This window comes from Nannobrachium achirus (genome assembly GCF_963921795.1).
Source record: "Nannobrachium achirus genome assembly, chromosome: 4".
Lineage (NCBI taxonomy): Eukaryota > Metazoa > Chordata > Actinopteri > Myctophiformes > Myctophidae > Nannobrachium > Nannobrachium achirus.
In genome coordinates, this window is record NC_137813.1 from 21381712 (window position 1) to 21394639 (window position 12928).

Sequence of the window (12928 nt, forward strand, 5' to 3'; positions counted from 1 at the left end):
AGCACAACCCATTGACCCGTTCTATTGATGTCGAGCAGAAACCTCTTACCTCCATATTTTAAATGAACGTAAGCGGCGTAAATGAACTTCATACTACAGTGTCTAAAAGTAGCAGATCTACAAGCTCAAAGCACCGTGTGAATTTGAATCCCAAACAGTAACAGTTTTGGACATGATGAGGTTTCCACCCGACCCGACAAGAGACGTAATCTAAACGCAGATCTAAACCGCCGCCTTGAGTAAAATTAGACACACACACACAGGGCTTCTTGAAAACACAATTTTACTGTATTTTAAAGCAGTCGCTGACATCCTCTCCCAGGCCAGGATCTCCTCATCAGAGAGCCACAGCGTTCCAGTGTGCCGCCGTCTGTCCCAGACAGGGTGACGTAGTGTCACATGACGGGGCGGTGTTTGTAGTGTCTCATGATGTGCAGCAGTTTAAAAAGGCTAAAAAGGTTAAGAGTTCAAGTGAAGCGAGTCTCTGTGGTGCTACGATGCCAGCGGCCCAGCGCTGCCCGTCCATCTGTACCACAATCACCCACACCTGTTGCTACCAGGCTTCCAATCCCCTCCCTCATCTGAGCCCTCCTAGACTCCTGGCCCTCACCCACCCCCGCCTCCCTCCATCAGGCCAAACAGCGCCACTCCCAGCCCCAGAGGATCCCCTCAGGATAGCTTGTCGATGTTGGCCAAGAAGCGCTGGGCCCACCACTCGTCCAGGTCTAAGGGCACAAAGTCTGCGGAGAGGGGAAACGGAAAGGATGAACAGACACATAGAGGCAAGTAAGCAATAAGCATCAATATGTTTTTCATATTGTCGCTGTCGGGTGGAAACCTTGTATGTCCAAAACCGTTCATTTTGTATTTATAATTTTTCAAATTATTTAACCTCGTGAAAATAGCCAATCTACAACGCCTCGCACCGCAAGGTGTTGTGTGCTTGTAGATCTGCTATTTCCTCTAGTTTTGTGCGACAGTCTTGTATGGTGAAGCAGGGCTTTACTTTATGAAAAAACGTACAAATTTGAAACTTGGAGATACAAGGTTTCTGCCTGGGCGAGGGTGTATGATGTTGCAAGACCCGAAACACCCAACGACCCCAGGCTACATCACTGATGATACGTCCCAGTTGCATCCTTGTGATGTTTTTTGTTTTGTTTTCATTACTATAGTTTTATCTGTTTGTAAACTTTATCTTAACAATAATGAAAATTCATATTCAATACTAATACATACAGTGTATTGAAGTTGCAACCTGGAACTTACTTTAATGATTAAACACAATCTGTGCAATTACTCCCCTAGCTGAACAAGTAGAGTTGCATTATTAAAATGTTACTGTGAGAAATTACTGTTTGTAATAAATAGCGTTTTCATTCTAACAGCCTACCTTTCAAACCAGGAAGGATTTTCAGAAATCTTTGGTCAGGATTTAAGGTGTTTTTAGAACCTGCCCCAGTTCTAAATGGGCTAATTGTTCCACAAACAAGAGTGAGTGTCACTTTTGTGGAACGATATCTAATTTTGGAATGAAACTTTTGAATTACAAATGTACACATGTCTTGATGTCAGTATCATGCCAGTATCATAGTCCATAATATGTCAGTATCACTTGGATAATGTATTGTGGATTCAGATTATATTGGCGACTCAATACTCATGTGGTAGCCTGCTAAATTAATATAGGCCTACAAAAAAAAGAAAAGAAAAAAAGATTGGCAAAGATAATTGCCAAGATAAATAGACATGTCCTGTACACTGTGTACATGTACTATGTACACTGACATGGTACAATTCTATCCTGGGACTGATCCAAACAGAATCAACAGGGACAGGTAATTTGGCACAAAACATCCTGGTTGTTGTGGAGACAGAATGACAGCAATTACATAACTAGGTGTCTAAATTAAACGTGTTAAGATTGACGTAGCTGTGAGCATATTGAAGGTTACAGTGTAACCAGTGTGCAAACTCGAGGCCCTGGCATGGCTATTCAAGAAGGCATGGCTCTTATAGGTCTGAAAGGGTCTGCGTGCGTCTGTCCGGAGCTAATCTCACAAACTGCTGGATGCGGGTTTTTGTTTTACACAAATGCTTTATACTTTTAGAAATATTTCACTTTCATCATTTTATAATGGAAGTAATTCAGTGGTGCTTTTATCCAGCTGAAACCTTGCCCAAATTTGGAGTCATAATGGCGTCACAGGCTGGTCACATGAAGTCAGATCCACATTGGAGCTACACCATTCCCATGTGGACCCCAAGATCCTCATCATTTCTATTGGTACATTTTTTACGCATCATTTGTTTAGTATTTCTGTCCCCTGTTTTTCTCATGCAACCAAAACGGACTGTGTGCAATCACTTAAACTTTGCCGATCTACAAGCTCACAACGTGAGGCATTGTGAGCTTGTAGATCGTCTGTTTTCGCCTAATATTTGCCCCAGAATAAGGGCGCTAGGTTTCATGTGGTTAACCCATTAAAACCAGGAAAGCGCAGTATGTGTAATTTTAGATTTTTAGCGTTGGCCATTCAGAAATAGCAGATACACAAGCTCACTTCGTGGCACACTGCGAGCTTGCACATCTGCTATTTTTAAAAATGTCTGAAAAAAATATTGTGAAAGTGTTGGGGAAAAAAGTTTAATAATTTTTTGGGAAAAAAAACGTTCTTGCCGATTTCGAAGGCATTTGTAGAATCTGTCTTAACACATTTGATGCCAAGAGTATGTTCTTTTTTTCTTTAAAAAAAAAAAAGAAGGTACAATCAATGAGGATCAATGCCAGCTTTGATCCTCCTCTGCTGACCTGAATTAATAAATACCTGGCATTGAATGTGTTTAATGGGTCAAAGTAATAACGCTGCAACAAAGGACTTACTATCCATGTGAGGGCTGGGGGTGGTCTCTGTGTAGTAGACAGGTCTTACTTACTGTCCATGTGAGGGCTGGGGGTGGTCTCTGTGTAGTAGACAGGTCTTTGGGCCTCCTCTGACCCCTGGCTGGGCTCGTCTTGGGCCTGCTGCATGACCTCCTGCCAGGCTGACAAAGACAACGGGACAAAAACAATGTCACAGGTGGCTGTCAGGCGTGTGCGGGTTTCCCAACTGGTCTTGGGCCTTAACCTAGATGCAGGATAGACCCAAACTTAGAGGGAACATTTTTGGTAAACGTAAATATTTGCTTCTGGGGGTCCCTGGAACAAAATATTTTGAGATGGGGGTCCGTGGCCAAACACATATAATTTTGGGGGTCCTTGACATGACAACGTTTGAGAATCACTGATTTAGCAATATAACTTTTTTTCAGAAAACTGTTAGGATTTAGAAGACATTTGTAGAATCGGCCTATATCAGTGGTAAGGACCCCCAAAATGATATGTGTTTGGCCGCAGACCCCCATCTCAAAATATTTTGTTCCAGGGACCCCCAGAAGCAAATATTTGCGTTAAAAAATTTCAATCTGAATTTGGGTCTTGCCTTAAAGGGCCACCTCACCTCATATTTTATTGTTGTTTGGGACACAAATCAACACAATCCTGAGTTATTTCTTGTGTTCAATCTGTGTTTTCAGATATTTTAGTATTTCAGCATGACTAGTGATGCATTTTGCATGATGCAAAACGCATCACTAGTACATGCTGAAATACTAAAATATCTCAATCCCCAGAAGAGTTTCAAATGTTCGCTTAAAAAATACATTATTCAAAGATTTGCACACATTTTCACAACTTTAAAAAAATAGCAGATCTACAAGCTCGCAGCGCCAAATGACCCGTCTTTATTTATTCTGTTTTGGAGATGGATCACTGCCAGAGTTGTCAGTGTAAATAATGACATGTCTATTTATCTTGAATCTTTGCCAATCTTTTTTTGCAGGCTATCAAACAGTACAGGCTACCACAGTACAGCCAAGTATTTGGATTTGCCGATAATATAATGCAATATAATACCACCTCTTTTCCTCCAATTAAGGAAACCGTGTCTTGTCTCAAAGAACATCGATACTGATGCCAGGTTCAGTTACTTTGCCAAATGAAAAGTGTTTTACAGTAACAGTGAAACTCGCTTTTTGACCCACTGTTCTGTTCATACCTTAGTTTGTTTTGTTTTTAGGAAATTACTTTTGGTGGAGGTTCTACAATTTGTAATATCAAGAGAATGTATGAAGGTGGATTGACTTTAACATCACATAAATTATCTAAGTACAGTAAGTAGCCTACATTGGACATGTGTTTTATTGCTAGAGTAGTGATATCCAAAGTTGGACTTTCATTTCAAACAGTGCATCATACTCTAGTAGTTTATTCAGAGCTTTACTGTAGAAGTGGCATTCTAACAACCAAAGGTGGACATAAATTTGGTTGTTGTTGAACATATCCTTGTTGATCAACACACAACACGCTCTGAGCTTGTACATCTGATATTTTAAGGCTGCGACGCCTTCATACATTACAATTAAGTATAAATCAAGCTAATGGTCTTGGAGAATTATGGCTTTGATATCTGTTATATTCCAGTCATAACAGAACGCAGCTCATTTGTAAACAGCCTCTCAAAGCGAAATGAGGACTCACCCACCCAGTGTTGTACCCGAACGCGTTCAAAGAACGATCGTTCATGAACACGTTCATATTTTGGGCGAACGTGAACTGAACGTAATTGTTTTCGCTTGATGAACGATATTGTCGAACGTGGTCATTCTGACGCCCGTGAACGACGTTCGTCGGCGTTCGTCGGCCGTTCATGCGGCGGTCCGCGCCTCCGCGGTCGTCTGTCCTCTGCTCCTCTCGTCTCTCTTTTCATTCACATGCTCCAATAGTAGGCACTGGCAGCTCCTCGTGAACGTTCCTCCGTTGATATGCGGTGCTGTCTGCACTCTGCCGCTGCACTGTGAATCCCCTCCTCGTCTCGCAAGCCTGACTGACTATACTTTGTCCTATGTGTGTTGCACGGCGAAAATAGCTGATCTGCAAGCTCACAACGCGTCGCATCCACGAGACAACGTGAGCTTGTAGATCAGCTATTTTAACCAACGCGGAAACATGCTGTGCACGGTTTAGAAACGTCTGCCTTCTAGTGGGGTTCCTTGTACATGTAATTTTTTGGTTTTTTTCTAGTGGGGTTCCTTGTACATGTAATTTTTTGTTTTCATTTCAAATGTGTGTTAAAGTTTCTTTCACTTCCAATTTGTAGATTATGGTTTATAGAACAATTTTGGTTAGAGTGTCAAGACAGTAGATTGAAGAAAAATATATTTTTTGCCCTATTTCCAAAATGACCAAAATCGGAATTGTGTTTTTTGAACAATGTCTTAGTTTTCCCACAACTGCTGTGTAATATATATTTTTTTTATTGCTATATCAAGTCAATACTGTGTGGGGAATCAATTGGAGTCAAATATTTGTTTTGAATATTATGATATTTCACACAATGAGACAATAACATGGTTATTACATTCAGCCCTTCACAATAAGGGTGCAGGAAGACTGGGAACTAGGCAGTGGGCACATAAATATTGTGGGCACCTCAATGTTAAGTTGGATGAAATTATTGCTGTGTGTGGTTCTATATGGGCTGAGTCAATAATTTTGACAAATAATAGCATGCAGCAACGTCTAAACATTTATATATATATAGACCTTTATATATATTTTTTTTCCTTTTTTTTTTTTTTTTTGAATAGCCAAAAGTATAAAAAAAATATGGTTAAAAAAAGAACTAAAAAAGAACTATGTAGTTCATTTTGGGGAACCATGAACTTTAGTTCATAATGGGGAATTATGAACTAAAAATGAACTAGTTCATTTTAGAAGTTCTGAACTTGAACTTGAACTAGTTCGTTTTTAAAGTGAACTTTCCCAACACTGCACCCACCCTTGGCTGGGCCTGCACACATTAGTTAACCATCGCTGGTTAGTATTTGAGAGCTTTTTGACTAGAGTTGATCATTGTTATTGACATGGAACACACATAGTGTCTGTACATTGTTAAAACGTTTCTCAGTTTGTTAGTCACCGTGGTCAGATATTCTGCCATGGTGTGCTGTACTGTCTATATAGAGCCAGAGAGCATTCAGGTTTACAAAGATCCTGGTGAAAACATAAAACCTTTGATTCTGTGAAGAAGAAAAAAAAGTGAAAACCGCTAAACGGGTATTTATTTAATGTAGTACATCATAATTACCAACGTATTTGTCCGGGGTGTGTGTGTGTGTGTGTGTGTGTGTGTGTGTGTGTGTGTGTGTGTGTGTGTGTGTGTGTGTGTGTGTGTGTGTGTGTGTGTGTGTGTGTGTGTGTGTGTGTGTGTTTTTCTTTTATGGTCATGATTGATTCACCAGGATCCTGGATGGCATATGATTCTCATTCTAGGTTTAAACTAATTCATATTAATAAAGTAAATCTAAGTCAATCTCTATGGGAAAAATGAATGGCCGATTTCTTTGCGGCACCAGAAAACCACGCCCCTCTGCTATGCCCTATAGTATGACCAATAGGGATGTGAATGATTCATCAATGATCAATATGTTGTATATTAACCCAGGATGTAGGCTATATGGGAGGGCGGTCATAGATGAGTGGGTAGAGAGGCTGTCTAGGAAGTGGAAGGTCACTGGTTCGACCCCTGGCTGTGTCCCTGAGCAAGACACTTAGGGCCCGATTACGAAGACGGTAATTAACGCCCGTGGTAAGGAGTTGCCGACTGCCGACGATCGCGTTTGACGCATGAATAACGATCAGCAGCTGATTATGTGATTTGCGCTGATCAAATTGTGCGCCAAGCGCATGGAAGAATTATGCAGGGGTGTGTTTTACCTTAAGAGCGGATGGCGTGACCACGATTTTCGGCTGGTAGGTAAATTCACCAATCAGAAGCTTGTCCGTCATTCTGTTTAACTGAGTGGCATAAAACCAGAGGATATGGGGGCTAATGCTTATTCACATAACACAGTGATATCATGCTTGTAAATATCTCACACTCAATAAGGTCTGTTTTATTAGAACCAACATTGTTTGCATAGAGAAAAAAAGGCGAGAGAGAGAGAGAGAGAGAGAGAGAGAGAGAGAGAGAGAGAGCGTGAGAGAGAGAGAAGGCTATATTAATATAATACTTTTTTTGTCACGTCCACATATCTATTTGTCCCTCTCATCTCATGCCAGCGTGTCAGTGTGACATAGGCTGGCCTTGTTGAGTGAACAATGGACGCATATTGGCCTATTAATTAATAGGCTACGGAAAGGCGGCCTCCTGCCAAAAAAAAGGGAATCTGATGGAACCAGTAGCCTAATTAAACGAAATAAAACATATCCCACCTGATTTAGTTTGATATTGAGTACAGTAATAATAAATACATTTCATTTATTATTTAGAAATTTACATTTGTAAAATTAGACCAAAAATGACAGATGTAAAAGAATAGGGCTGTTTAATTACTTAATTCAGCGCCTAGGTCCTTGCACATAGGCCTACTGTACATGTGTGTGTCCGAAAAAAACATATTTAGACCTAAAAGCTGTCAACATGCCATGTATAGCCTATAGTGCTTCGAGAGCTTTTTTTTTTCTTATTTGGCTAAATTGGCATGACGCATCGCGATCAGCGATCACGCATCTATAGGCCTATGAAGCAAAGCAAAACTGCAGATTGATTCCTCATAGATCGGGCAATTATGAAGCGATTTTAAAAATTTAAAGAGATCCATCCATGCGCTCCTGTGAATGTGCTTTCCATGCCGACACCAGCCATCTACAGTATTCATGCACAAATTACAGCAATCCGCTCTTGCCAACCTATTATAATTAAATAAAAGAAATCGCCGAAGTCCCATATTAGCGTGATATCTATCGCCGAAGTCCCATATTAGCGTGATATCTTTCATGGGGGAGCCATATGACTGGTACAGAAGAAGGAATGGATTTTTTGTTTTGTTTTAATCAGACCAGAATGAAGAAATGTGGCTGAATTATAGGGTAAATAGGCCTATATCTGCTGTTTCTTGTGAAGCAAGGCTGCCGCCCAGTCTCATGTGGGCATAAACATGTCATTTAGCGCTTAAAAGGTGAAGAAAGCACGTCTAAGGATATGCGCTATTTGTTGCAGTTACTCGACCTACATAATTGCACTGGCCGCACAACGCAGGTTGATTTACATAGGTTACCTCCCCATGCCTTAAATATTCGTGCGGGCCCCGCACAACGCATTGATAAGACTTAGCTCTCACGTCTTAATTGCAAAACAACGCATATGAGGGTGTTGTCGCCACAATCATATGCGACCGGACTTAAATACTACACTAGCGCATAGAATACCACGTTCAAAATCGGGCCCTTAACCCCTAACTGCTCCATGGATGCCATATTAATGGCAGCCACTGCTCCAAATACTTTAGGAAGGGTAAAATGCAGAGGACAAATTCTACGTATGTGCAAATGTCCTGTTTGCGAATATGCCAACAACAACTAATTACAATTAAATGATTTTCATTTTAAATGAGAGGACACAATTTGCTTTTCACTGCTCGTAGAGGAAGAATGATTGTCAATAAAATAAAGAAATTGGGTCACCAGAACCAAGGACAGGTGTTTTCGATGAAATTGATTAAAATGGAGTTTGAAGTTACCATGGGTTTGTATAGGAAGGGGGCGTGTCTGATAACATGAAATATCTAGATACTGAATCAAGCAGCTTAAGAACTGTCCCGGCTTGCCCCCAAAAGCATGAGTAGACAATGAAATGAGCCAAATTTCTGTCTGTTGTAAAGTACCAGTGAACAGCCTGGGCAGAGACACCCTATAGTCCCATAGCGTCCTATACCAGGTCGGACCTATAGTGTTAACCTGTTAAAGTCCACTCGGTAAACTGATACTAAGGTCGCCCACCCCTGTCAAAAGTTTGTATTTCAAATCACGCAGCCTGCAAAAGCGTCACCTGTCACGTGTGTGGGCGGGGGTTGGGTATATCCACAGGCCGTAAATCCAATGGGACCGCCGGTGGTCATTCTTATCTGCAGGCACCTGGCATTAGCGCAAGAAGACTTTCATAAAAGTAAAGCGGTGTCACGGTTATTTTAGGCCATGGAATGGGCTGTTTTCACAGGACACGGTTTCTGAGATAAACACAGTAAATGGGCTGTATAGTTTTTGGACCAGTGGTTCTCAAACTTATTCATGTCAAGGACCCCGAAATTGACACTTATTAGCCCGCGGACCCACATTTGAAAAGATATGCCAGGGACCCCCAATCCCCCATATAAGAGAAGATCTTTACGGCTCTATAGCAGTGATTCTCCACAATTATTTCAAGGTTGACGTGCTAGTTTGACATGCATTAGGCTACGGACCCCCATTTAATGTAAAATCAATGTTAATTTAGCCCTGAGAGTGCACAAATGGAACCATATTGTACAGTCTCTGTGGCGGTCCATTTGGTTCCTAACTATCATTTAGCTGCATGGGGACCCCCTGGAACTCCCTCAAGGACCCCTGGGGGTCCCTGGACCCCACTTAATTGAGAACCAATGTTTTAGACAGACCGGGAGAAGGACTGCGAGAGAAAAGAGCCTGCCTTCAGCGCAGAGTGTTTTAAAAACAACGAATCATTGAGAGTTATCTGAGCTGCAGCAGTGTTTCCAAACAGCCTGCATAGCAGGAGCCGAGCCTTGTCTTTGTCCTTGTCCCCTCAACAAGGTTGTCTAAGCTGTTTATGGGGCCGCCGTGGCAGACCTTCAACTCCAAACAACTCGTGACACACACAGGGACACCAGGAATACCCCTGAGCACGAAAAGAAGTCGCCTATAGTGTCCGAGCGACTCTCTGAATGCTAAAAAGGCAACGAGCCGGGCGCAAAAGTGGGTCAGGGAGTGGAGTTTCACGCAGACGCAGCAAAAAAAAACTCCCATTCTCTCTCCGCTTTCCCTTTGTTGTGTTTGTACACCCGGTGGACAGCCAATGGCTGTGTGCCTCTTTCACCAGAGGTGGTCGGCCGGTGCACATTAGGGTCAAAGGGTAGGTTTGCTTCACCGCCACGTGGGCCTCCCGTGTGGGCCACAGAGTTATACAGTAGAGAGAGAGAGTACAGTATGTGGGCGTGTGTGTGGAGCGCAGGGGGGCTGCTAGCGGTGATCATGCTATCAGTGACAGAGCAGCTGTGCTGCATGTGTGTGCACGCCACAGTCATTGGGCAGAGGCAGCTTGAAGGGGTGGGGGCAGGGGAGAGGTGCTATTGTTTATTCTTAAACCCAGATAGCGTGATATGCGGCCAAAACAATTACGTCGACTAACAAAAACACTAGTAGGTAACTCAAGGAACGAGGTGACCGGATGTTAAAAATCTAGACTCCTGACCTACGTTTTCTGCTTGCTTTATACTGTACATAGCAACAGCAACCCCAAAAGAGGTATAGGGGGAGCGCATTACAAGCTCACAATGTGTCGCTAAGAGATGTTAAAGTAGTAGTTCACCCCCAAAATGACTTTTTTTTCTATTGATTACTCATGCCATGGAGACTTGAGTCAATACATTTTGTTTGGGATTTGTTGCATTCCTAAGAGAAAAAAATGATAGTACATTTAGCCCCATTGAAAAAATGTAAGTACATTTAGCCTCATTCCCAATGGGGACCCAAATGCATTTGGGTCCACATCCGGAATCAATGGGGGTAAATGTATTGTAATCACATTTTTGAGTAATGGGGAAGGAAAAAAAGAAAAAAAAAATATTATTGAACTCAAGTCTCCATGGCGTCAGTAATCAATAAAAATAAAGTAATTTTGGGGGTGAACTACTCCTTTAACGGTGAGTGGGTCTGGTTGACTTGTGTTCAGAATAAGCTCTCATATTGCAGCAGCATCATTAAGCCTACTCGTATTTCCAGTCAGACCAACCGTCATTCATTTACCTTCGTAGACAAACTTGACGTTCTCCTGGTGTGCCGGGGTACAGCTCTCCTCTGGCTGGCTGTCCCTCTGCAGAGCCACAGCGGGCTGGTGGTACTTCTTACCATTTAGCCGGTTGAACACAATCTTCGGTGCGGGGAGACTGATGGACAGAACGAAAAAAAAACAGGGCTCTTACTTGTGTTTATGTTTCGATGATTGCAGCGAATTACACTCAGTTATACTGCAGTGACAATTTAAGGTATTTTTTATAGAACCATGTTATACAAAATGTAATGCCTCAACTCTTAGTGCTCCTCAGGGTGGGGGGTCCCCAGTTCAAATATGATTAATTTGGGGGTCACTGCCTGAAAAGGTTGAGAACCAGTGGTGTATACAACAAGGGCTTGTTGTATATTGTATACTTTTTTTGTGGCTTTCAAGTTCGCCCCTGTGATCTTTGGCCCGCCCCACACCCGGGGGGGGGGGGTTGAGAAACACTGACTGTAGGCGTGAGAGCAGTGGACCAGGGTTGTCGGGATGAGACTGCAGTTTGTTAAACAGCTGAATGAAAGGAGGACCATGTGCTTCCTCTGCCTCTCCACAAGGTCACCCGGAGCCTACGTTCAATGACATGCACTGTGACTAGCCTTGGCTAGCGTGGAGGTGTGTGTGTATATATAGATAGATTAGGCTAGATAGAAATTCATGATAGACCTTTTTCTATTTACTACTCTGCCTTGTCTGTGAACTGAAGCAGGCTGATGACGTATATAGGGCGCATGTGAATGAGTTTGTCATTACACACTGTGTGATCTCTGGGCTACTATACAGTATATAAAGGAGAGACTGGCACTGTTTGAAGTGGCTCCAAAAGCTGAGTATACTTACTCGGACATACACAGGGGTGTTTGTTTGTGCTTGAAGTCGTTTATCTTGTTGTCAATCTGTTGAGTGGGACCTTGAGAAAGGGAAAATAACAATAAATAAGTTGTTGGCTATACATTCTGCTTTTAAACGACAGCCTAATCCTATAGACCAGTGGTTCTCAAACCTTTTATCTCAAGAGCCAAAAGAGATATTAGACATGTGTTTACCAATTAATGTAATTACTTAGAAAAATCATTGCATTCTTTTTTTATTCATTAAAATCTTTTTGAAAATGTTTTGAAATAATAATAATTTAAAACAAAATTTAGGAAACAAAAAAAATAGTCTCGACCCACTGTTTACACGTGTATCTATCTTGACAGTTATGAAAGTTGCCTCTGCCTTTCTTTATCAACTTGTGCACGATCAGATTTGAGTCAGCCTCGTATAAAGGCAGCATAGCGTGTCTCTCACCTGTTCGTCGCTGGGTAACAAGCTTGCTGGGTCCTCTTGTAATTGTGTACATCATGCGTGTCCAAAATCCACGTAAACTGAATATTACTATTACTACAATATTACTACAGCTTGGAAAAGTGTCCCAAAACCCCAAAAGCTTCAGTGCAGACAGTGCACCCTACAGTCAAACGTCAACAGCTAGGCCAAATGTGAAAGGCACTTTAAATAAAAAATATATATTCAAATCCGAGGTAGGCTATATGCAGCGTAAATAACTCACGTATCCAGAGTGAAAAGTCTCAGAAACAGCACTTTTCATTTCAATAAGTCCAGTGCGTTGACGTGCAGCTTACACAACCCCATAACGCAACATACATAATACAGATCGGGTGCTCGATGTGCTGCTGCTAGGTGTCCTCTGGTCGGCATGAAACCAGCCACTCCATAAAGGTCTGCAGTCTGACTCTGGGGCTTGTGTGTCTGTTTGTTGTTGTTGTTGTTTATAGTGTGTCGCTTTGCCCCCGAGTCACAAGTCAAGGTGTAACTTTTGGTCCTGTTAGCGTCCGCCTCGTCTCTACAATGTCACATAATGATGAAACACCGTGGCTGTCTGTCATTCACAAGACATTGAAACGGGTCAAAAGCGAACCACGCTGGTCTCGACGTCCCCAACACGCCTCCCTCTGCCGTTTAAAGAGACAGCGTCCACACACGGCGTACAGTAA

At 42.1% G+C, this 12928-nt stretch overlaps 1 protein-coding gene across 1 annotated transcript; it reads right to left on the bottom strand.

The window, feature by feature from the left end:
- Positions 1-615: 615 nt before the first annotated feature.
- On the bottom strand, positions 616-12748 carry LOC308283216 (MAPK regulated corepressor interacting protein 2-like). Its single transcript, XM_080723598.1, has 5 exons — positions 12222-12748; positions 11769-11838; positions 10901-11040; positions 2938-3045; positions 616-740 (listed from the first exon to the last, which is right to left on the bottom strand). The coding sequence occupies exons 1-5, from the start codon at positions 12274-12276 to the stop codon at positions 670-672; spliced, it is 444 nt and encodes a 147-aa protein (XP_080579724.1). The 5' UTR covers positions 12277-12748; the 3' UTR covers positions 616-669.
- Between the last annotated feature and the right edge of the window lie 180 nt (positions 12749-12928).

Excerpts from the sequence above, each read along its gene's own strand:
- LOC308283216 (XM_080723598.1), bottom strand. The coding sequence starts at position 12,276 with ATGATGTACACAATTACAAGAGGACCCAGCAAGCTTGTTACCCAGCGA. Across the intron at positions 11,839-12,221 it reads TGTTACCCAGCGACGAACAG|GTCCCACTCAACAGATTGAC; the intron begins GTGAGAGACACG and ends CCCTTTCTCAAG. Across the intron at positions 3,046-10,900 it reads CGTCAAGTTTGTCTACGAAG|CCTGGCAGGAGGTCATGCAG; the intron begins GTAAATGAATGA and ends TGTCTTTGTCAG.